Source organism: Budorcas taxicolor, chromosome 16 (assembly GCF_023091745.1).
Source record: "Budorcas taxicolor isolate Tak-1 chromosome 16, Takin1.1, whole genome shotgun sequence".
Classification (NCBI taxonomy): domain Eukaryota; kingdom Metazoa; phylum Chordata; class Mammalia; order Artiodactyla; family Bovidae; genus Budorcas; species Budorcas taxicolor.
In genome coordinates, this window is record NC_068925.1 from 50,466,105 (window position 1) to 50,490,300 (window position 24,196).

At 60.7% G+C, this 24,196-nt stretch overlaps 2 protein-coding genes across 2 annotated transcripts in view; one reads left to right on the top strand and one right to left on the bottom strand.

Annotated features, from left to right (window-relative positions):
- The window catches only part of MEGF6 (multiple EGF like domains 6), a 101,226-nt gene extending 98,832 nt beyond the window's left edge, over positions 1 to 2,394 (top strand). Inside the window, exons 38-39 of the mRNA XM_052653780.1 lie at positions 853 to 900; positions 1,180 to 2,394. Coding sequence (XP_052509740.1) covers positions 853 to 900; positions 1,180 to 1,313 — 182 coding nt within the window. The 3' untranslated portion in view covers positions 1,314 to 2,394. The remainder of the gene's footprint in view (positions 1 to 852; positions 901 to 1,179) is intronic.
- Positions 2,395 to 8,121: 5,727 nt separating this feature from the next.
- Positions 8,122 to 23,552, bottom strand: ARHGEF16 (Rho guanine nucleotide exchange factor 16). The gene is made up of 14 exons (XM_052654032.1): positions 22,968 to 23,552; positions 21,129 to 21,174; positions 19,967 to 20,136; positions 18,308 to 18,364; positions 17,729 to 17,889; positions 15,179 to 15,331; positions 14,891 to 15,020; positions 14,098 to 14,172; positions 13,688 to 13,780; positions 11,284 to 11,435; positions 10,914 to 11,102; positions 9,971 to 10,044; positions 9,345 to 9,446; positions 8,122 to 8,261 (listed from the first exon to the last, which is right to left on the bottom strand). Exons 1-14 carry the CDS (start codon positions 23,550 to 23,552, stop codon positions 8,122 to 8,124), a joined length of 2,127 nt encoding a protein of 708 aa, XP_052509992.1.
- Between the last annotated feature and the right edge of the window lie 644 nt (positions 23,553 to 24,196).

The window sequence follows — 24,196 nt, forward strand, 5'->3', positions numbered from 1 at the left end:
GCGTGTGTGTGTGTGTGTGTGTGTGTGTGTGCTTCTCTGCACGGCCACGGGCAGGGTCAGGGGTGGTGATGGCACCGTGGCCCCTCAGCCCCTGAAACCCTGGGGGAGCCTGCTTTCTGCAGGCAGCACTTGGAGTGCCCCTGCTCTTCTGGCCACCTCTGCCCCTCTGGTGTGCCCTGGTCACCTCGCCCAGGCCCAGCCTGTTCCTGGGAAGCATTGTGTCTACCAGGGGAGACCAGAGGCCGGCTTGGGGCCTGTGCCAGGCAGGCCTTGAGATAGGGTGATGGCGGAAGCCAGGCTAAGAGTGGAGATTTCAGGCTGGGATCCTTGACCTGGGGACCCCAGACATGGTCTTATATTGTGAGTGCATCTTGTTGAGCCTCCCCAAGGCAGCCCTGGTCCCTAGGCGCCTTTAGGGGAGGGACCCCACCTCCTGAAGAAGAGGGGGTTGAGTAGGTGGAGACTGAAACTTGTGGGGCTGGTGCTGGGACGAATGATGCTCACAGCGGCACCTGGTTGTCAGGTTTGGTACTGCACCAGAGGCATTCTAGGTGGCCGCGACGTTTATCCTGGGGTTGGGGTGGGGGTGGGGGGCGTCAGGAACTGGGGGTGCCCCTGCCTGAGCCCTGCTGGGAAGGAGAACAAGAAGGGCCTCACTGCTCCTGCCCTGGAGTGGACCCCACAGGGCCTGTAGTGAAGCCCCTCTTCATCCAGTCCTAAGTCCTGCCTCCCCACCCTGTACGTTGGCGGGGAGATGCTATGCCGGGAGAGAGTGGGGGTCCCTGCAGCCTCACTGCCCCGTGACTGCTGCCCACCTGAGGGAGGGGCACCAGCGTGTCTGTCTGCCTGCAGGTGGACCCTCCCAGCTCCCGGAGAGCCCATCTCCAGCCCTGGGCCCAGGTAGGCGGGCCGGGGGCATCCCTGTGTTGCCAGGAGGGTGGCACTGGCTGGCGTTACAGCCCCTTACCTGCAGACCAAGGCCAGAGGAGGGAGGGGGATCCAGCTCTTGCACGTAATCTGGGCCCCCAGGTTGGCGGGGGTTTTAAAACCTGGACCTCAGAGATGAGTCAAGGCTGGAGCTGGAAGGACGGGCGGCAGGAAGCCTGAGCCCAGGACTCAAAAGCCTTGGAGAGTTTCCGCCCACCCCAGGGCTGACCTACTTCTTTCCTGCCCCTGCAGTGGCCCTACAGCCAGCCTCCCACCAGACCTGGGCTCCGCAGCAGCCTAGAGAAGCACTAGCTCAGGGGCAGCCCCCGCTGAGGCTTGGCTCCCAGGGGCCACCGAGGGGACCTGGGGGCTTTGGTGTCCACTGAGGAGGGACGTGCGGGGGCCAGGACTCCGGCCCCACCCTGGTCTCCGAGGCCTGTGGACAGTGGCGCAGCCTTCCACTCTGCAAGGATCTTCTGACCAGGAGGATGGAGGCCCTGCCTGGCCCGCCCTGAGGATCATGGTGTGGAGGAAGCCGCACCTGCCATGCCCCCGGGGTGAGACTGCAGGCAGGTGTGGGGGCAGGTGCGGGCCTGGGGCCCTTCCTTGGAGCAAATTCTTCTGGTGCTAGGCCTGGGACTGCTGCAGTTCAGTCTGTTTACCTGGAAACAGATGCTGGTGCTAGGCCGGGCCATATTTATGGAAGGTATTTATGGGCAGCCAGACCCTGGGCACTGAAGGGCTGCCTGCCTGCTGCCCGACCTGGGAGGCCTTGACTCAGGCCTCTGGGTGGGGCTTCGGTACCCTGTGAAACCCAGTAAGTTAAGAAAGGAGCAGCTACTTCCTTGAGGCCTGTGTGCTTGCTGCTTTGTACGGGCTCCGTGTGGTGGCCTCCTGGGACCACCGGCATGAGTGGCCTGACCAGAGAGGCCCATGAGGCCCCTGGGCCTCCCTGGGTGCCACGCAAGCAGTCAGGGTTTATCCTGGTCCCCGGTGCTCTTCAGGGCATGGAGCCCAGATACCCTCCAAGTGCTGGCAACAGCCTGTATATGGGACGTGTGGCCCCCAGGGGAGGAGGGCAGGGTGCTGCTAAGGGCAGCTTGGGTGTCCCCACTCCTCCCCTGCCCTGTCTTTAGGGTAGAGCCAGCGGAGATGGTTGGACCCAGATTGTCACGCTGGACACTTAGGTCTGGGCTGGAGCCCCCTCTCCCCTCCAGCATGAGCGCAGGTAGCTGATTGCTTCAGGCGCAAAGAATCTCATGGGGCAAAGCAGGGTGGGTTCTCGTAAACCCTGTCCCCTTAGACGGACAGCGAGTGGACAAGCAGTAGCAGATGAAGCCGAGTTAATGGGCCACTGTTTTAAGACTTTGAGGTACATAAATAGAATCCATATCCCAGAAAGTGTCAGGGACAGTGCAGGGATAATGGGATGCAGGTCAAGAAGGACCATCGTCAGGACTGGGCGTGGAGCGTGTGGAGGCTGGAGTTGCTGGGGTGGGGGGTGGGGAGGGTGGCAGGAATCTAGCCAAATACCAGGTTTTCCAGCTCAGGACCCTCCCAGTAGGCATCAGGGAGGCAGAGAGAGAGAAGATACAAAGGAAAGGTTAGTGGAGAAGGATGAGGGAAGTGTTAGCACTTTTGAAGCCCTAGAAAAGAAGGGAAAAACCATTGACACAAAACACCAAGCTCTCAGGTCCAAGTTGGATGATCTCAGATCAAAAGTGCTCATATTGGAAATAAAATTTAAAACATTTTAAAGCCATTGTCTAAGGAATTTAAAGAATACTAGTAACAAAGAGACATTCTAAAAATGCCCAGAAAAAGCGAACAGCAGACGTGACAGCAGACGCTCCAGTGAAAACGCTGAAGCGAGAAGGTGGTGATCTCAGTTTCAGAGTGTCGAAGAAAAGATGTTGAAACTTGAATTTCATGGCCTTCAATTGTGTGTCCTGCTAAACTGTCCTTGAGAAGAAAAGTGGACATTATTCCTGGGTGTCCACAGCCTCAGTGGGCACCATGTGAGAACCGCACTTGAAATTACATTCAGAGGAAGTTTTCCATTAAGAATGGAAAGCCTGAGATAATCGTTATGTTTCTTATATGACCTAGTGATTTGTTGTTGAGTCGCTAAATTGTGTCCGACTCTTTTTGCAACCGACCCCTGACCTAGAGTTTAAGAGAATGAAAACAGGAAGCCAGGCAAGGTGGAGCAGAGGAAGGGAGAGACACTGGTCTTGTTCACTGGCCAAGTTGTGTCTGATTCTTTGACCCCATGGACCGCAGCATGTCATGCTTCCTTCCCTGTCCTTCACTATTTCTAGGAGTTTGCTCAGATTCACGTCCATTGAGTTGGTGATGCCATCCAACCATCTCATCCTCCGCTGCCCCCTTCTCCTTCTGTCTTCAGTCTTTCCCAGGATCAGGGTCTTTTCCAATGAGTTGTCTGTTTGCGCCTGGTGGCCAAAGTACTGGTGCTTCAGCTTCAGCGTCAGTCCTTCCCGTGAATATTTGGGGTTGATTTCCTTTAGGATTGACTAGTTTATCTTGCTGTCCAAGGGACTCTCAAGAATCTTCTCCAGCATTACAGCTTGAAAGTATCAATTCTTTGGTGCTCAACCTTCTTATGGTCCAATTCTCACATCTGTACATGACTACCGGAAAAACCATAGCTTTGACTAGATGGACCTTTGTCAGGAAAGTGATGCCTTTGCTTTTTAATATGCTGTCTAGGTTTGTCATAGCTTTTCTTCCAAGGAGCAAGTGTTTTTTAATTTCATGCCTGCAGTCACCATCCACAGTGATTTTGGAACCCAAGAAAATAAAATCTGCCATTGTTTTCATTTTTGCCACATCTATTTGCCATGAAGTGTTGGGACCAGATGCCATGATACTAGTTTTCTGAATGTTGAGTTTTAAGCCAGCTTTTTCTCTGGTCAGAGGCAGCCAAACCCTCATGTAGACTGGACTTGATAAGGTACTGTGACCTCCACAGAAGTACTAATAGGAAGGAAATGTCATCTAAACTGGAGGAAATGCCGTCTCTCTGGTGGAAGGCAGGGAAGGCGGAAGAGTCAAGCAGAATAGGAAAGTAGGTGGAAGCCTAATTGAAATGGTTTCAGACGATCACAGTCAGGCCCCTAGACTGCATTAAACATTTGTCAACATTTTATTGATAAAACATGTACCTGAAAGGAGAGAAATAGAAACATCCAAAGTAAACCAAAAGCTGGACGATGAGTTTTGATATTTTAAAACGGTGTGTGCAAAGCATAGTACGTGACTGTATGTAAATATCTTCATATGCATGCATGAAACATAGAGGCTCAGAGACTCATAAAGCAGTGGTGGGTTTAACAGATGGAAATAATTAAACTGGTGATTTTCAATGTGCTATTTATTAATACAAAAGCAAGACACAGCAATGATAACATTTTAATTATCTTTATACACATGCTATATATATGCCTATATTCACTTATTTATGTATTTGTACATATACACATCTATATTTAGGTCTATAAACTTCATACTCAACCAACAGAAAATAATGGAACATTTAACAAAAATTTCTCCTTTGAACAGTAATAAAGAAGAAAATTTAACACGGTTGATAATATTTTTTTAAACATTAAGCAAGAAAAAAATACAGAGGGTGGGAAAGTTAACTATAGACACAGAGAGTCAGATATAAAAAGGAATATGATGAACAACTAGGTACCAATAACTTTGAAAACTTAAAAAAAAAAAAGGATACATTTCACGAAAATATAAACTACCAGAAACAGTGTAAGTGGAAACAAAAAACTTGAATAAACCAGTAATTTAAGTAAACGCAAATAGTTGTCACAGCTCCACGCCCCCAGTCCCACCCCTTCCCCCTACCCTGTCACCACCCTAGGAGATCCTATATTGGTGGAGGGGCTGGCCAGACCCCTGAGACACGAACTTGTCTGATGTGAGTTGTTCCAGAAATACTAAATAGATAGAGGAAATGACTCAGCTCATTTCAGGAGGCCAGTACCAACCGGCTTCTCCAACAGGTGAGGTCAATGCGAGAAAAGAAGTTTACAGACATGTATGCAGAAAGGCTAAGTAAAATACTAGCTGCTCAAAAATATTAAAAAAAAAAAAAATCCACTTGATCCAAAGGGACCTGGACTTGATGGAAACCCAAGGCGGCCCAGTGGTTAGGACTCCGTGCTCCCACGGCAGGGGACCCCGGTCGGGGAACTGACATCCCACATGCCGCAGAGCACGGCCAAAATAAATACATGAATTTACCTACAGCAAATAGAAAAAAGCCACACTAGGGCTTTAACATCAGAAAATGTGCCCAGGTGTTTGGGTGAGATGAGGGCACCCCTTTCTTTTTTTAAAAAAAATTAGTTAAATTGAAGGCTAATTACTTTACAATATTGTAGTGTTTTTTGCCATACATTGACATGAATCAGCCATGGGTGTACGAGTGTCCCCCGTCCTGAACACCCCTCCTGCCTCCCTCCCCATCCCATCCCTCCGTACCTCTTTCTGATGAAAGTTTCTAGAAACCAGATACAGGGAGATGCTGGCTGCATGCCAAGAGTCTTCTGCAAGCCGAGCTGGGCTGGCAATGGATTCCAGGTCTCCGCCCCAGGAGGCCACCCGGGGCTCCTTGTCCCCTCTCTGGGCTCCTGCCTCCCCTCCCCCATTACTGGTCTCCACAGCCCTGAAGTGACAGCCTGTGTCCTTCCTAGGACTGGGGGCGGAGGCTTGGCTTGAGTCATGCTGGGCCACTCAGATGGGATTTGGGTCAGGCCCAATAACCCTTGTGGGAAGAATGAAGATATTCCCTCAGAGGTGGAGAATCAGATCATCATTCGCTCCTCCTGACCCCAGCAGAGCCTGGGAGACCCCAGGACACGGCCCTGGCTTAGACAAAGAAGTAAGCAGTGTCAGGCCTGCGGGGAAAGGAAAAGGGCAGGAGACAGATGAGCAGGATTTAAGACTTCGGCAAAGTGGGCCGTGAAATCATAGAGATGATAGGAGACACGTAAAAGCTGTACAAATGTATAGTTCTTCAATGCCACTAGTAGACAGAATACAACATAAGATTCCACTTGACTTGGCAACAGGCCCCAGAAATACCAGAATTTATCTGGTGAAAAGATGTGAAGCCCTTCACAGTTTCAGAAGATCTCGGGGTCAGGCTTCAAGTCCACTGGGCTCCAGTGACCGGGAGGACGGGTGGCAACTGTGGGAGTGGGTGGGGGTGTGCGGCACAGACAGGGGTCCCATGTCAGGACCTGCGTCCACTTTGCAGAAGGAAACCAGCTAAGGTTGCAGACCCCAGGTCAGTAACCTAGGACATGCCTCGGAGCTTTTCCATCATACCAAAAACGTGCCTGGAAAAGGATGGGCGGGGGCTGACCTGCCCACCTGAGAGTTGGGAAGAGAAGGGGCAGGGGTGCTGCAGGGCTTACACAGCGATGCAGTCCACCCACTTCTGCCAAGGGTGCACACATGTGCGTGCACACACACACACCCTTGCTCTTCACCCTGGTCACCAGATTGCCCCCCAGCAGCTCCAAGAAAACAGTAGGGAGTTAGCTCACAGGTAGGAAAATGGAGCCCCTAGATTCCCACCTGTCCAAGGCAGAGGAGCTGGGCCTGATCTCTGGTGACCCTTCCCCACCATGATCATGCCTCTCACACTGAGCCTGGCCCCGCACTGTCCTGCAGATGCCCTGCTCAGGACGGCCCTTCCAGCTGCCGGAGGCCCCTCTTCCAGCTACCAGAGGCCGGAGGCCCTGTAGGTCACCTTGGAGGTTAAAGGAAGGAGCTGCCCCTCCCTCTTGGTGTGGAACATCCCCACCAGGAGGTTCAGTGGGTGGGGCCTGGATGAGCTCCACCCTGCTCAGGCCCCTGCTGGCCTTTCTCCTGCAGCCAGCCTCAGGGATGGATGGAAGGGACAGAGGGCCTGTCTCCCCCAGTCACCCTCTTCTGGTCGCGGCAGGGATCCATACCCCGGCTGTCATAAGGACGACAGGGCCCCAGCAGGGCTCTGGCAGATCGTCAGAACACTGGGAGCCCCCACTCCAAGGACAACACTGCCAGGGCCCAGAGAGGCACTGGGCATGGGCTGGGAATTGGGAGGGCTGGCAGGGGGCTTCCCAGGAGAGTGGACCTATCCTTCTTGCACCTAGCCCAGCAGAACCCTGCCACCAGCTGGCCATCACCCTCTCCTGGGGAGCAGCACACTTCTCCCCCTGCCCTGAGGCCAGGCCAGCACACCTCTACCCACCTACAAGTACCAGGGGGTCCTTGGCGAGCAAACTGGCTGGGAAGTGGGGCCATTAAGGGAGGTGAGGGACGGGGTTCACCCTAGTGGGGCTCCGCCACAGGTTCTGCCATGTCCCCGAGTCCCCAGACCCACTGACCAGGCTCAGCTTCAAGGGGCTTCATGGGAATGGCCCTGCCTACGACGTTCCAGGTGGACAGATGGGCAGGGCCAAGGACTGGCATTCAAGGGTGACCATGAATGTGGGCCCAGACAAGCTACCGGGGCCCAGCACAGGTGACCGCACACAGGGGGCCCAGTTCCGGCCCATGGCACTTTGGGAATTTTGCAGGGACTGCTGTAGCCTTTGCTGGGGCTCACAAATGCACAAATCCAGATGTTAAAGAAATACTTTAATGTCTCAAAGTCACAACTTCAGTGCTGGCACCGCAGGGTCACCTCCTCCAGTTGGCCCACCTCTGGGAACATGGGGCAGCCCTAGGCACTTGGGCTGGGGCAGGACAGGCGTGGGAGGGAGATCCCTCCAGGTGATTCCCGCCCTTCTCAGGGCCATCTGCCTTGATCACACACCCTCTGCCTAACTGCCCCCTGGGTGTACAGGGGACAGGACAGGGCAGCCAGGAGCTGGGGGAGGGTGAGGCCAGCAAGCAGGTCAGGCAGGGCTCCTCCCGGGGACACAGCCTGGGGCCAGGGCTGGCACGGCTCCCGAGCTCGCCTGGAGGATGCTCCCCTGAGGACGTGTGACCATCTTCCTTGGAAGTGTCCAGAGCCCATGCTGCAGCCCTCAGGGCCTTGGACCTTTCAGGCCCCAGGGGCCAGCCCACCACACTCCCCAGGAACAGGCGGGGCTGCTTGCTGGAGCATGGACTGACACTGCACGGCCGCAGCCTGGCCTGGCGAGGTGCCGGCAGACCCAGCTACACGTCCGTCTCCACACGCAGCCGCTCCATCCTGCGCACGTTGCCCTCCACAGCCACGCGGCTGGTGATGCTCTGGGCGAAGTCCTCGGGGAACCAGCCCGTCTCTCCATCCCGCAGCCTCTCACCATAGAGCCATCCTGGATCGAGACACCCAGCAGGTGAGGGTGGGGCCCCTAAGTCGGGTCCTCAGCCCTCAGAGCTACCGTTCCAGAAGATGCCAGGGTCAGGCATCCCTTGGAGCTGACCCTGTCCAAATCAGCGACCTTGCTCAAGGTCACGTGGACAGCTGGTCTTACAGCAGGTGCTCGGCCCCGATACTGGCCTCAGGGGCTGAGCTCGCTCCAACCAACCTGGCCCATCCTGAGCAGCTGCTCTCAGGGGCTAATCTCCTGCTTAGGACACAGAGTGCCTAGGAACCCACTTCCAAGCCCGAGACTGGTTCATGTGAAGACATTCTTGAGGGAGGCTGTTGAAGGGGTCCCTGGACCCAGTGTGAGCCCATGCAGTGCTTGCTTCTCTAGGGCTCTTGGGGCAGCTGCCCACACCAGTGTGCTCTGGACTGTGGGCAGGGTTCTCAGACTTTCACTCAGCACCAGCCTGCTGGCCCCTCCTCTCTGCCCACCCCATGCAAACCCCAGGCCCATTGTCCCCCACCCGTGCACCCTCCAGGCCCATCACCCGCCCTGTGCAACCCCCTAGGCCCATCGCATCCTCCCATGCACCCCCCACGCCCATCACCCGCCCCGTGTACAGCCCCCAGGCCCATTGCCCCTATGTACCCCCGCAGGCCCATTGCATTGCCCCCCATGCACCCCCGCAGGCCCATTGCTCCCCTGCCCAGTGGGCCCCAGGCCCATCGCCCCCTCATACATCCCCTCAGGCCTTGTCCCCCCGTGCACACCCCCAGGCCCATCAACCCCCATGTACCCCCAAGGTCCATTGCTCCCCCCATACACCCCCCAGGCCCATCTCCCCCACCCCATGCACACCCCCCAGGTCCATCTCCCCCCTCTGTGCAGCCCCCGCCAGGTCCATCTCCCCTCTCTGTGCACCCCCCCAGGCCCACTGCCCCCCGTGACATCCCCAGATCCATTGGCCCCCTGTGCACCCCCCTAGGTCCATCATCCCCCATGCACCCCCCAGGTCCATCTCCCCACTCCGTGCACCCCCAGGCCCGTCGACCCCCCCAAGACCCCCTAGGCCCATCACCACATGCTCACCATCTTCCTGTTCCAGGATCAAGACCACGTCCGCCTGCTGCAGTGTGATCTCGTCCACCTGCTTGGCCAGGTAGGCCTTAGTGATCTCCACCTGGAGTAGGTCTGGGGAAGGCAGGCATCAGCGGCAGGACTGTTCCAGGGAAGGGGTGGGCAGGGTTCCTGTCCAAACGCACCCCCTGTGGCCTGGTCTCGGTGGAGGCCGGGGCCCCCCAGGTGTCCCAGCACATGGTCACGGGGCAGCTTTCCTCCACTAAAGCCAGGACCCCTCCCAGGCTTCAGGACCTGTTGCTCTCGCTTCCAGCACCAGCAGAGGGCGCTCCAGGCTTCTCAGGGGCCAGGCAGGGCTGGGGCTGGGAAACAGCTCTATGGGCCAATCCACTCCAGCTCCTTGGCCTCAGTTTCCCCGGTCACTTGGCAGCCGGGACGACGAGGTCCTGAGCCACTGCTGGGTCTCTGTGCCCAGATGGACACACACATAACTGGGGTGGGGCCCCTACCTGGCAGGTCACCCTGGGGCAGACTGCGGGGTGGACTGGGGGCTGGACAGCACCTCTTCACTCCAGGCTGACCCCCCCCAGGCAGGGAAGGGGCTGTGAGCCCTGCTGGTTGCAGGGGCAGGCTCTCACCTCCTTTGTTTGGGGGGCCCCGCGCCTGCCTCTCCCGTTGCGTGAGTGCTGTGATCCACCGTGCGCGGTCACTCCTGGGGGGAGAGGGCCCATGAGTGAAACCTGAGGCTGATTCCACCAGCTGATCACCTCTGCTTCATGCCCCTCAGCCAGTGTGACATGGTGGGAAGATGGGGTCCCTGAGCCCCCACAGCTTTCAAGGTGTGAAGGCAGTGGGATGAAGATTTATGCTGCCTGGGCACCCTTTGGTGAGCGATCCTGAGTAGAAGGTGTAAGTGGGTGGCCCCCCTGGTGGGCCTGACCCACTGCGCTGGGGTGGGGCCGAGGTGCAGGAAGTCAGACTCAGGAAGGAGCAGCATGCAGGCCTCCCCCGGGCAGGCTGACCAGATTTACAGGCCAGTCCACTCCAGCTCAGTTGCCTCTGGCCACAGACTCGGGCAGCGGCTGCACCCCCACAACCCAGGCGGCCCTGTTTCCTGGCGCTGGTCTGGAACGCCCTGCCCCACCGGCAGTCTGCTGTTGGAAATAGAGCCTCGGCTTCCCTCCTGGGAAGGGGCCCTGCTGGTGGAGTGTGGAGACACGGCCAGTACCCCTCTGTGTGCTGGTCCCCCCACTGTTCTGACCTCATTGCCCCCCACGGCCCCCACCCTGTGCTGCAGCCCTGCTGTCCTCCTGGGTCTGCTGGAGCTCCTTTCCCAGGGGCCCCACCGGGCACCCCCCATTCCCTGCCTGTTTCCCCTTAGTCCTCACCTCCTTGGACACAAAGGACTGTTCAATCGCACATTTTGCACCTGGCATCTCCTCCCCAACCCCAGGAGAGTGAACTGCATGAGAACTGGGCTGTCCCTGGCACAGTGCAGCACCTGGGAGCACTGGATCAGGCATCCCATCCCCACGGAGCTCTCAGGGCCGCCCCTGCCTCCAGGAAGCCCTCCAGTCTTACGCGGAGTCGCAGGACAGCAGGATCTTCTCCCGGCGGCCCTCGCTGTTGTGCAGGAGGATCAGCTGGAAGGGGTGCGGAACAGAGGAGCTGCGGTTGCCACCCCCTGGCAGAGAGGCCTCCGAGGGCTCCATCTTCTGGACCTGGATATGGTCCACCTGGGCATAGTCTTGGACCATGAAGCTATCCTCGCTGTAGGGAGAGAGGTGGCTGGCCAGATGCTGCAGGGGTCTGTGGGCAGCCTGAGGGCCATGCAGTTGGAAGGATGCTCCCAAGGGCTGGCCCCAGCCCACGCCCCTGGCTCCAAGTCCACAGCTGCTGACTGCTCCCCATCCCAGGACCATGCAGCCTGGCACACAGGGGTGGGGCCCACCTCTTCTTCTTGGTGACCACCAGGACATCATTGAACAGGAACAGGTAGCACGTGGGCCGGCTGGCGAGTTTCCGGAACAACCCAGTTTCCTCCACCACGAAGAGCTCCCCACGCTTCAGCAGCCATCGGGAGGCAGATATCAGCGGGAGGGACTGGGGGCCAGAGTGGAGATGGGCTAAGTCCTGAGGGGGCCAGGGAGGGACTGGGGGCAGGGCAGAGATGGAGGTGAGTCCTGAGGGGACAGGAAGGGACTGGAGGGCAGGGCAGAGATGGGGTGAGTCCTGGGGGGGCAGGGAGGGACTGGGGGGCAGGGCAGAGATGGCGTGAGTCCTGGGGGGGCAGGGAGGGACTGGGGGACAGGGCAGAGATGGGGTGAGTCCTAAGGGTGGGCAGGGAGGGACCAGGGGGCAGGGCAGAGATGGGGGTGAGTCTTGAGGGGGGTCAGGGAGGGACTAGGTGGCAGAGCAGAGATGAAGTGAGTCCTGAGGCAGGGCAGGAAAGGACTAGGGGCAGGGCAGAGACGGGGTGAGTCCTGAGGCAGGGCAGGAAAGGACTAGGGGCAGGGCAGAGATGGGGTGAGTCCTGGGGGGCAGGAAGGGACTAGGGGGCAACGCAGAGTTGGGGTGAGTCTCTCAGGGGCTCCTGGGATGAATCCTGGGGGGGCAGGGATATGCAGCTGAGGGGACAAAGCCCTGCCTCTGAGAACAGGGTGACCAGGCCTCCCTGGGGCTGGATCGAGGAAAGCAGAGCGAATATCCAGGCCTCAAACAAAGGGCCATTCAGTCTGTGGACAGGAGCCCCATGGGGCAGTAGCTCTGTGCCAGGCCAGGATCCAGATCCTGCCCAGCAACCCAGGATAGGCCTGTCCTGCCTCCAGCCAGGCCTAGGGGCCCACTGGGCACCTGCCGAAGGCCCCCCTGAACCAGGAGGCTTGGCCGCACCTATGCGGACCGCAAAGAGCCCCTGGTGTGCAGGACCACATCTGGTGTCCAGGGGCCTTTCCTGTAAATGAAGTTCCTCCCCCTCCATGGCCTAGAGAACAGGCTGGGCTAAGGGGGACACGTGAGAGGCACAGGCGGGCAGGACACCTCGCCCCTGCCCACGTGCGTCTCACGTCAACATGGCCAGCACCGACGCTCCGGCTGCTAAGCTAGCGAGAGATTGGGAGAGGCAGACAGAGAAGACTTTGCAGGAGGGTGGTTGAGGGGAGCTGGGAGAGCCTGCCCACCAGCCTCTGCTCCCCAGACATGCCCCACCCCACACCCCACCCCTCCGGGGGCTCTGAGCCCCCTCGCCCCCACCTGGGCTCGCTGCTGCCCTGCCCACAAGCCCTTCAGTTTTGAGAGATGGGGGTAGGGGGTAAGAGCCCTGCTCAGGGGTCAGCCTGGCCTGAGTCTGGGTCTTTGCTCTGGTCGGGAACATATTTCACTCTAAACATGATCTCTGCTGCCCAGCTGCAGAGGATCAGGACCTCGGCCAACGGTTCAAATGCCTCCTCTGTGAAGCCCACCCTGACCCACCCTCAAGGACCCTGCTGCCCTGATCTGAGCCTCTGTGTCCCCCCTCCATGGCTCCACAGGCCTCCCGCCTGCCCATGGCGGGTTCCCATCCGGCTCCAGCCTGCCTGGCTGCCTCTGCAGACTGGAGGTCAGCAGCTCAGTCTGCTTGATGATAAGCTGAGGCCCCGCCCACCGAGCTGCCCCAGGCCCCCTCTGAGTCTTGCCCACCCCTCTTGCCCGCAGGGCTCTGTTGCAGACAGGCTGGGGTAGAGCAGCAAGGTCAGTATGGGGTGGGGGCCAGAGGCTGCCTTCAGGCCCTGATTCCAGCCAGCAGTTCCCACTGCCATGGGCAGCGGTTAGGGCAGCCCCTGGACCACACAAGGATGGGCTAGTCTGTGGGCTGGTGAGGGAGCTGTGGGGGCAGAGGTCTGAGCTCTGCCTGCTTGGGAGGAGCTGTAGGCTGCCGAGACCTCCACCACCAGACCTCCAGACCCGCCAGGGACAGGGAAGACTGAGCGGCTCTGAGGTAATCCAGCCCTGGCTCCCAGTGCAGCTAACAAGGAGCCCTGGCCCAGAGTGAGGCCTGCGACTGGGCCTGCCAGCTCCCCCGACTCAGGTGCCGGGTCTGCCCTCTGCTCCTGCAGCCCTAGGGGTGGGGGCACAGGCTGGAGAGAGACCCGGCTGCCCAGCCAGCCTCAGGCAGGAGAGCTGGAGCTGGGCCCTGTGGCCAAAGGGGCCGCTCTCAGGTGGGGAAGGGGCTGGAGAGGCAGAAGCAGAGCTCAGTCCTAGGCTTCACGTGGGGGTGGGGGTCACCTCCAGAAGCCTGCCTCCAGCCTGCAGCCTGGGGACGGCGACCCCTGACCTCAGAGCAGCGCCTGGGCTGGGGCGGGATCGGGGGTGCCTACCTTGACCTTGCTGAAGTCCAGCTGTGTGTGCAGCGTGTACATCTGCTCTGTGCGCTCCATCTTGTGGGCACCCTCGTTGCACTGCTTCACCAGCTGCAGGGTGTGCACGGAAGAGCGGCTGCCGTGGGCCGGGCCATGGCCTGGCACCCCACTCCCACTCCTTGTCCAGCCTGGCCTGGCCACCCACGGCGCTGGCCCTCATGGCTGCCCTAGGCCCCGTCCTGCCCAGGCCCACTAACTATGTGAGCTTCACTCTCTCTGGGCCTCAGTTTCCCCACCAGCACTCAAGAAGCTTGGGAGGGAGCACCTGGAAACCCTCCCTGCCCTGCCCTCAGGGTCTCTGCCATCAGGCTGGGCTGGGTCCCCACCTCATATACCACCTCCCACCCCCACCCCTGGGCCCTCCTCACCTTGCTGATGGCCTTGAGCGCACGGCTGGCTGCCTTGTACCTCTCGGGGTGGCCCTGCGTCTTGAGACAGAGTGTCTGCAGGAAGACACCATCCATAAGAAGCCACGAGCAGCCTCCTGTACCCTGGCTCAGCGGCCTCCCTGAGGCAGGGGCTCCCCTACCAGAGCCAGACCTTGGGGACACTCAGAGGGCTCCTGCCAGGCCCCACCCCTTCAGTCCTTGGCTTGTCCTCCTCCAGCAGGGAGGGCCCGAAGCCTCTATTTCTCCATGTCCCAGAGGGCCCTGGAGGGTCTGATATCCTGTCTGCCTGGGACGCTGACCCACGGAGCACGGGCCACAGGCTGCCTCTCAGAGTTCATGCACACTGCGCCTGCCATGAGTGTACACCTGTGTACCTGTGTATGGCTGTGTAGTTTTCACCCCCACGAACCCCTCTGTCCCATGAGCTGGCATCTCAGAGCATGAGCCACTCCAGGGAGCCCCTGGGGATGGTGACGGTGTCTGGGTCACCCCAGGTCCACACAGGACAACTGACTGAGGGGCTCTGGGTAGGAGGCAGCCACAACCCTGGATTGACACTCAGCAGGGGTCTGGGGAACACCAAATCAGACTCAGGACATGAAAGCACCCCGTGACCCACCAAGGAAGGGACCAAAACCCGCCAAGTGCTGGAGCAGCTCCCAGCAGAGAGAGCCCTGTGGGCAGCCATGGTCACCATGGCAGTTAGTCTGTAACAGACACTCAGCGAGGTCAGGAGGGGCTATGCCAGGCTGGGCCAGGGCTGTGCACTCACGTCGGTCAGGAGGGGCAGCCGGGTGACCCTCTGCATGGGCAGGATCAGGAAGGAAATCATGGGCAGACCCCCGCACGCCGGCCGCTGCTCGATTGCCCGCAGGGCCTCCCGGAAGGTGGCGTTGCTGTTTCTGCAACAGAGACCGAGGTCTCAGCTGCAGTGGGCGGTGTGCCTGGTCCAGAAACAGGAATCGGGGGGAAGCCGCAGAAGCTGGGCTGTGAGCAGTGACACAAGGGGCCTGCTCCTCCCGGGGCCCCCTCCCACCCTGCAGACCCGGGGCTGGCTCACGTCAGCCGCTGTAGGGCACGCTGCTGGTAGACCTCGTTAGAGCAGTAAGAGATGTAGGGGTGGAAGTGATGCTCCGCGTGCTCCTCCAGGATGTCGCTGATGTCCTCCACACACACCTGTGCCTTGTGCCGCCGCTCCAGGTCCTCGAAGAATCTGCGGGGGTGGGGGGGTGGGCCAGGAGCTGCTGGTCTGTCCACGGCCACGTGCACACACACATGCAAGTACATACACACAAGTACTGCAGTGCACACAGGGTGGGCTGGCTGCCCAAGGCGCTCCTGGGAAAACCCCAGATCTGCTTCTGAAACCTGAAATAACTGGGCATATACCCATGGCCAAATCCAAGGCCACTCCCTGCAAGATTCTGGCATAGATTCTAATGGGCATCATGGGATGCAGACAGGTAGGACCAAGAACTTGTCACTTTGACTGGATTCCCTAAGACTTGGGTCAGAACTGCCCACATCTGCCTGGAGGCCTGGCCCCCTCTGCCCACCTCAGGGCTGGGGCAGGGGTTCTGCTCCTTGCAGGTGATTGCAAACCCCCAATTCCTGCTGGGGTCCCTGCTGAGGCTCATCTATAATCCAGGACTCGGGGAGGGAGATGAAGATAAATGAGTTTGGCTGGTGCTAACCCAGGGCTGCGCAGGGTTTTGCTCCCACTGGCAGCCATTGCCTTGCGGCTGGGCCTGGCTGGACCTGCGTTGGGTCACTGGGGGTGTCAGCTGCTGGCTGGAGCCTCGGGCACACCCTGCACAGCCAGAAGGTGCTGGACCCCGAGGCCTCATCACATGACCAGGCCCTGGCCAAGGCAGCTAGGGGCCTCCCACCCCAAGAGCTCTGCCCCTGAGCAAAGCCCTTTGTCCCGAGGCTCCTTCCCATGTTAGCTGCTCGGACCAACCCTGGGCTCCAAGCTACAAGCTTCTCTACCCACATTTGACTCTCAGAGCCTATTGAGCGGGGCTGCCAGGACCAGCTGGGGCGGTGTCTGGGAGATAAGACAGTCGGCTGACCTTTGAGGGCAGAGAGCAGAGTCCCAAGCCAAGACCTGCCCCACACAGGGACACCGGCTGGCCCACACCCCTGTGGGGAGCCACCAGGCCCAGGCAGCCAGTCCAGCAGGGTCCTTACCATCCTCCTGGGGTGAGTTGGGGGAGCAGGGAGAGGTTAGGGAGGAAGGCCCAGGCTCCAATTCTGAGGACACCAAGGAGCCCCCAGCAGCCCCACCCAGGACCTGTGACAGGTCCCTCAACCCCAGAGGAGGATAGGAAACTGCACCAATCTGTGGCTCCTTGCCCTGGGGCCCTGGACTCTTACTATCCTTGGTAAGCCTGGTGAGGGTCTCAGGGAGGGGGAATGAGGCCTGGCTTGGAGGTGGGCAGGGGTCCTCAGGCCCCCACTCACTGGGCCCCAGCCTGACCCTCTACTCATGAAGGGGCTGCCCTTCCTATAAGTGGGAGCATTCTGAGAATCCTCACTTGGGGCAGATGGGGATCCCCACCCCCAGATCCTGCCCCGAGAGGGAGGCCTGGCTGCCTGGATGCAGGACCACACACACATCTGTGTGCACAGGCAGCGCACGCTGGTCAAGGCCTCTCACAGGATAGCTGACCCTCAGCAGCTGACCCCAAACAGCCAGTTTCTGGGGAGGCCACTGGGAGTGGCTAAGAGCTACCAGGGCCAGGTCAGGGAGGCCGGGACGCCCCACTAGGGGGCAGGGATGGAGCCTGGGGTCTATGGAGAGCAGAGAGCAGGGTCCATGTGTTCAGCCCTGCCACACTTGGGGACACAGGACAAAGGTCAGAGCTGCGGAAGGCGGAGCCCACCCCAGGCCCTCACTGAGTCAGGGGCTTCAGACTTCCCATGGCCGGTCATTGGAGTCCCGCGGGAAGTGCCATCCCAGGGACGAGACGGTCCTGGATTCCATGGGGGCCCTGGGGCAGCAGAATGGGGGATGCTCAGTGAGATGGGTCATTTCCCACACTTCACCCCTGTCTGCAAGGGGGTGGGCGTGGGACCCTCCCCTTAGGTTAGGGAGAGGACGCCGAGCTCAGGGAGACCAAAGAGGGTGTGATGAGGTTGCCTAGGATGCAGGGCAGTGCGGGGCTGGACCACATGGGTGCTGACTGGACCTCCACGGAAGTAAACATACACAGACACACAGACTTGCTGCCACACATGCACATACACACGCACAGGCCCAGGCAGGCCTGCAGCTGCACACCCAGCCCCTCCTCCACCTCCTGGCCCTGCAACCAGAGCTCTGGGCCGGGCCCCAGATGCCTCCTTGTGGAATATGACCTGGGGCTGCAACTCAAGGCTGCCCCCGCCCGCTCCGCTCTGCAGGCACCTCATGCCTCGTCATTGGCCCTCTGCGTTCGTGCGCCCTGGGGCCAGCTCCTGGTGGCTGCAGGGCCCTTGAGGCTCTTGTGCTTCCTGCCCCCGCAGATGGTAGGTCCATCCACACTGCAGACCAGGGTCACTCGGAGCCCTGGCCTTCCCACCCTCCTGAGAGCCTGGGCCGGTGCCAGGGTGCTGGGCCGGGCCTCACCTCCGGCTGGCGCTCAGGACGTCTGTGATGTTGGAGAAGAGGTGGTGGTGCTCCATCTGGGTCATGGTCGCCCGCAGCTCCCGGGACTGCAGGAACTCGGCCACCAGGATGCCGAGGCTGTGCTGGTACGAGAACTCAGACGTGAGGATCTCGAAGATGGCCTGGGGTGAGAGCAGAGAGGACGTGGGGCAGCCGTGCCCCCTGGCCCTGCCCGGAGCCACCCCACCACACAGGGGGCCTGGCCCAGGGTGTGTTGGTAACAAGCGCTCAGGCTGTGGGGATATGATGGGGGCACAGGACTTGGGCCCTCTGGACAGGACATGGGTGGGACTGTCAGCACAGCTGTTGGGGCCAGGGGCGGGTGGTGAGCCGCTCTCCTGGGTTTGCACTCTGGCAAGGACTCCCACCCTCGTGTGGAAAGTGGGTAATGGTAGTCACTCCCAACCCTCAGCATGCCCAGGGCATCAGCTGTCATTGGTACCAGGAGGCGGCCAATGAGTGAGTGGGTGACATCACCATGGCTGCTGTCCCTGCCTCTGCCTGGGCTGTCAGAAGCAGGCACCCCTGCCCATCCCATACCTCCTGCCTCTTGCGCTCCTCGGCTGAAAGCTGGTCCAGGATGCCCGACTCCACCACCTGCAGACAGCAAGGCTTGAATCACGGGATGTACCTCCCAGATGCTCATCCTCTCGTCGGACCAGAGCCAGCGTGGATGGCAGAGCCGCCCCTCATGGCTCGGCACGGTGGGACTGCTGAGCTGGCCTGTCCCTGCTCAGTCCCATCACCCACATCTCTCCTCTCTGTGGAAACCTCCCCTGGGAAGCGCCCAGGGACAGCCAAGAGAGAGCATGGGTGTCCAGAGGGAAAGGCCAGCAGGCACTGGAAGTGGGGAGGGGGCTCTGCCCTACAGAGCTGCCTGGGGTAGCAGGTGGGAGGTGGTGGTGGTGGAGAGGCAAAGAGCCCTGGGAAAGCTGAGGGGCGTGCTGGGGGCAGGGCCACGACTCAGGCACACCTGGGCCAGGTGAGTCAGCACCCCTGCCTGGGAGGTAGGGTTAACAGTGTTCCAGCAAGGCGCACTGCCCTGTTCTCCACCCATCAGGCCCCCTGGCCCATAGCTGCCCTGGCTAGAGTGTGGCCCACTCGATCACAGCATGCCCACTGTGTCCCTGCAGACCGTTGGGAGAGCCCACTACAGGATTAGAGCCACCCGATCCTTCTCCCCTCCCCACCAGCCTGGGCAGAGGCTGCCACCAGCGCTTGGGCTGGGAAGGTAAGTGCCAAGCTCCCTCCTCAGCCCAGAGGCTGGGTTGAGACTCCCCGAGCTCAAGTGATCGAGAGCAGAACCTCAGACGGCCTTCTGGGGTGCAGCATCCTGACCAAGCTCTGACCCCGGAGGTCATGTCCACGCAGGCAGCTGGACCCGGGCAGGTGGAAACACACATGCATTTCCAGCCCTTTTCAGCTGTCTGCCCTCACCCCACCCTCTCCTGGGCCCTCCCTGGCCAGTGACCCCACAGCAGGCAGTGTTGTGGAGCTCAGTAGGTGGTCGGAGTGCCTTAGCCCCCCTCGTACCCCGCGGGGTGTGGATGAGGAAACTTGTCGTACCACAGACAGAAGGGACAGCCAGGGGCCCTCACCCCACTGCCCACTGTGCCCACAGCCTGCCCTGCAGCTCTGTTCCTTGGCTCCCAGGGGATGGGGCAGCAGCCTGTGTGCCCCAGGCCAGCTGCACCTTCCTGGGGAGCGAGAATTGACTCTCTGCTTAGAGCTCAGGGGCCTCTGTCTCAGCTACACTCTCCACCGAGACCCCACCGCCCTGCTTTGAGGGGACCAACCCCGATTTCTGATGTGGAAGGTGGCGGGGGGCCTGGTAGTGGCACGTGGCTTCAGCCTGGCCTCTCCCCTCCCTTCCTGCCTCCTCACTCGGACCCTCCAGGCACATTTCAGGGTCAGCACCCTGGGAAGGGGTGCCCTGTGCCCACAACTCCATACAGGTGAGCCTGAGCAGGGAGCAGAGGGCATGAAGCTCACCTGTGGGATGCCTGTCACACATACACAGATGACAACCGCCCCTAACCTCTCCCCCAGAAGCCCCCTGAAGGTGCCCCATTGGGCAGGCCAGCTCTGAGGCACCAGCAAGATGCCCCTGAAAAGGGAGCACAGATGTGGTGCTTCTGGGCAGCTCCCCCCTCACTGGGAGGTCCACCCATGGCCTCTCCCTGCCATTGCAGCCCCTACCTCTGGGAGCTGGCTCCAGGTGATCTGGGGGGGCCGGTAGCTCTTGACCACGATGGGGGCATCCACTTTCCGGGTTCCCTCGGGGCTGGGGGGCTCATCGAGCAAGTCATCGTCAGATTCGTGGCTGGTGTTCAGGCCTCGCTCCCTGATTTCCTGGTACAACCGGGGGTCTGGGGACAGGGGTGCGTCATCTGCAGGCCTGGGGGCTCTGAGCGGTCTGATCCCCTTAGGGACCTGCAGGTCGAGTCCCCCCGAGGAGGCCCTGAGAGCGTCAGGTGGTGCAGGGCCCCCCAGAGCGGGTTCCCCTTGGGCCGGCTGGCTCCCATGGGGGTGCTGGGAGCCCAGGGTGTCCCCATGCCAAACACCTTTGGACCAGGGCTGAGCGGACAAATCAGAGTGCATCAGGGGCCAAACTGCATGGCCTGGGGGTGGGTGGGTGGGGTAGTGGGGGACTGGATGGGGGCTAAGGGTGCTCCGCAGTGGCTATACAGGGCAGCCCCACGAGGCAGGTGCCTGGCAGCCCCACCGGGCAGGTGCCCAGCTTGTGGTGGTTGAGACAAGCCTCTCCCTCCCACATGGCCCCAAGACCTGGGGCATTGCTGCTGCTCTCCTGGGGTCTGATCCTGACGCCTTCCCAAGCCCGGGCCTGTGCTGTCCACAGAGGCTGGGGCTCGAGCAGGGGCCTGTCCAGCTGGAGCCTCTCATACCCACCAGTGGCTACGTCCTGGCTGGGAGGGCACCTACGCTTCCAACTCCCAGGGGGTCCTGGAGGCAGCCCACCCTGGGTGAATGCACTGCTCTGGGCCCTGCCACGCCCAGCCGTCACCCATGGCCCCAAGCCTCCAACACTGGGGTCCTGTGGACAGTGTGACTGCTGCCCAGGCCTTGGTCTCACTGGCAGGGCCTGGTGCACACAGTGTGCTCGACAGGCAGCTCCTGCGAGTGAGCGTGGGGCCTCTGTCTGCCCTTGCCCCACCCCGGGCATGGCAGGGTCCAAGGGAACTTTCTAGGCTTATCAGAGCTGCAGGGCCAGATGGACCACCAGGCCCTGGAGGGATCCCACCCAACACATTCGCCACCTCCCTGGACGCTCCAGTGAGACCAGCCCCCCAGCCCAGTCTGGCTGCAGTGCTGTCCGAGGGGGCCTCTTGGCCATACTCACCGTCTTTGAAGGAGCCCTTGTGTGCACGTTTCCGCCCCAGCGTCTTCTGTGCAGAGACACACAGGTGGTCAGTGGGAGGAGGGGTGGGTGGGGGTCGCAGCTTTCCCTCCCCGAGAGACCACTGCACGCTCCAAGCATGACACCACACCCAATGGGAGGTGCTCCACTAGGCACACAGAAGATGCTCAATAAATGTCGGCTCCACAAGGGATTTGGGGCCACCAAGCGAAGGCCAGGGCAGGTAGGACAGTATGGGACAGGGGCTCAGAGTGCATAGGGCAGGTTACCAAGGGCTGGGCAGGTCCAGGAGGGCTGCCTGGAGGTGGAGGCTTGTAGACATGGGGGATGCCCAGGAAAGTGGGGCATCACGACCAGGCCTGGAGGGAGGCTGGGCACTACAGCTGTGGCTAGGGGATGACCGTGAGGGGTGCTGGGTGGGGAGCTGGGGCTGCATGCGTGCCCCACAGGTCTGGGACCTTGGGAGGCAGGAGGAGCAGGGCTGGCATGTGAGCATCCAGTCCCAGCACAGGCTGGGGTCCCTGCAGCTGATGGCGCATGGATCTGCAGGGATGATTAGGGATGGGCAGGGCTCTAGGGGCCACATGCCCTGGACCCTCCAGCTGCTGCTCTGAGCCTGCCTCCTTGTCCTGGATCCTTTTCCCGTGACCTCGCAGGTCCCTGGATTCCAGGAAAGAGGGAGCTGGTTTCTTGAAACAAGTTGGGGCCTGAAACTCTCCATGCTGGTCAGGGCCGTGGTGCTCCCAGCCACACTTGGCTGCTGTCCTGCTCCCTGCACCCCACCCCCGCCCAGCACCCCCATCCCTTCCGCCTCCAGGTCTGGGTGCCTGCTGTTGCCTTGACCCCTCTACCTGCCCCCACCCTGTGTCTATGGTTCTGTTTTAATCCTTTTTCTCCTGGACCCCTCCCCACCAGGCCCTGAGCTCCTGGGGACCCCTCTGCTCTGTGCTCCCTCAGCACCCTGACAACCCCCAGCCCAGCACACGGTGCCCCTATGACACCCTGTGCCCCACCATCCTGGGAGCTCTCCCAGGGCCTGTTGACCTGGTGGCTGAGGGCTCAGGAAGTGTCAGCTGGAGGCATGAAGCCAGCATGAATGAGGAGGACCCCGCAGGCCTGGCCCTGGGTAGGTGTGGAGAGTCGCAGTCCAGGCTCTCAGGCAGGCACGACAGGGGCGCCTCCCCGACCAGGCCAGGGGTGTCTCTAGCCTGAGGACAAGGGCTCAGGTCCTCCCCTCCCCTCTGCCTGCAGGGTCACCAGCGTTCTGACAGGTGATCTGGGCTTTTCCCAGATCAGGGCCAGGGCTCATGGTCTCTGGACAGGAGCCCGTGATGGAGGAGGTGGCCAGGATGGCACCCTGGGTACAGGGAGCCCTGAGCTGGCTGTCAGGCAGGGCAGCAAAGGACAGCGTGCAGGGGAGGGTCCAACTCTGGACCTGTCAGCAGCTTCCCCGAGCCCCTGAAGGGAAGCCCTGGGCAGACAGATCCCAGGCCAGCTGATGCAGCAAAGCCACCACTGAAACCCATCCTCCAGACAGGCTGGCTCCCTCCCGGGGCTCACAGGGCCCTCCCCACGCACTGCTCCCGCTGTGGCTGAGAGCCGGGATGCCTTCAACTTCCTGACCTAAGCCTCTGCTGCCTCATCTATAAAATGGGGACATTCACGCTCTGTTCATAGACTGGCTATTGGGCTAACAGGAATGAATCCCCCCAGGAGCCTGTGCAAGCGGGCACCTGCATGATGATGTGAAGGTGTGGTCAGACCCCCCCCCCCCCCCCACCTCCCCCTAACCACCAGTGACCAGAGAGATGGGTCTCCTACCTTATTTTTGGCTGCAGGCCGAGCAGGAGGCTGGCTAGGCTCCTCAGCCAGAGCCTGGAGCTTGGGGGTGAGCTGGACGGGGGCCTCTTCGCTACCCGGAGTCCCCAGGCCCTTCATGGCTGCCCGGTAGGACTGGTTCCTCAGGTTTCGTTTCAGCATCCCCCCGGGACCTGTGTCCAAGTCCATGTCATCCAGGGAGAAGCTGGGGGCTGAGAGGAGCTGGGGGTTCCGCCGGGCAGCCTCCTTGCTGAGCATGGCTGCCCCGAAGCTCTGGTGGCGGGCCGGGGTCTTAGCCTTGCTGGACACAGCCAGGCTCCGAGGGATCAGCTGCTGTGTGCCCATCTTCAGGGCTGCTGGGCTCTGTGTGCTCAGGATGACAGTCCTGGGCTCCTGGGACTCAGGGGCCGGCTCTGGGGGTGCCGGGGTGTCGGGCTGGAAGGCGGCATTGCTCCTGCTATGCAGGGAGCTGCGGACCACTGGGAGCCCGGATGCTGGGTTCCCCTTGGCATCTAGCCGCAACTCCGAGTGGAAGCGGTATTCCAGGAGCTTCTCCTCCACGGAGCTGTCCGAGTACCGCTGAGACATGCTGAGTGGCCGCAGGACCTTGGGGGAAAGGATGGAGGTGAGGGCAGCCCCGATCCAGCCGGAGCCTGGGGTAGTCAACCAGGATTTGGTGGTCAAAGGCTGGTCCTGCCACCTGAAGCCGAGCTGGCTGTCACATCAACCCACAGTCTCCAGGAGTCCTCAAGGGAGTCAGTACACAGCTGGCCAGAGGCACTTGGGGAAGCTCGGGACAGCAGGGACCTGCAGGGACCCAGGTGGACGACAGGCTGTCTGAGCTTTGGGGACCAGGTAGACACAGACTGCAGAGATGCTGATCTGGCGAGGCCTCTGTCCTCCCCCTGCTGGGGGGTAAGCTCATAGCAGTGCAGGTCTGTGGCCTGGGACCCCAAAGACTTGGACTGGAAGAGCCACTTGGCCTCCTGGCACCATTTCCCACGGTCAACAGGAGAAGGATGGACAGTGCTGCCTGCTGGGCTTTCCCGAGGCCTGCAGCTGACAGTACCCTGGGGTACTCGAGCCGGGCTGAGGGGCCGGTGTAGGTGTGAGGTCTCATCCAGCCCAAGGGACACCACGTCTCCATTCTCACTGGGCAGAGAGGCCAGGGCCAGTCCCACCCGGGACACAGGGCAGGAAGCGACGGATCCAGGATCTGAACTCAGGCCTGT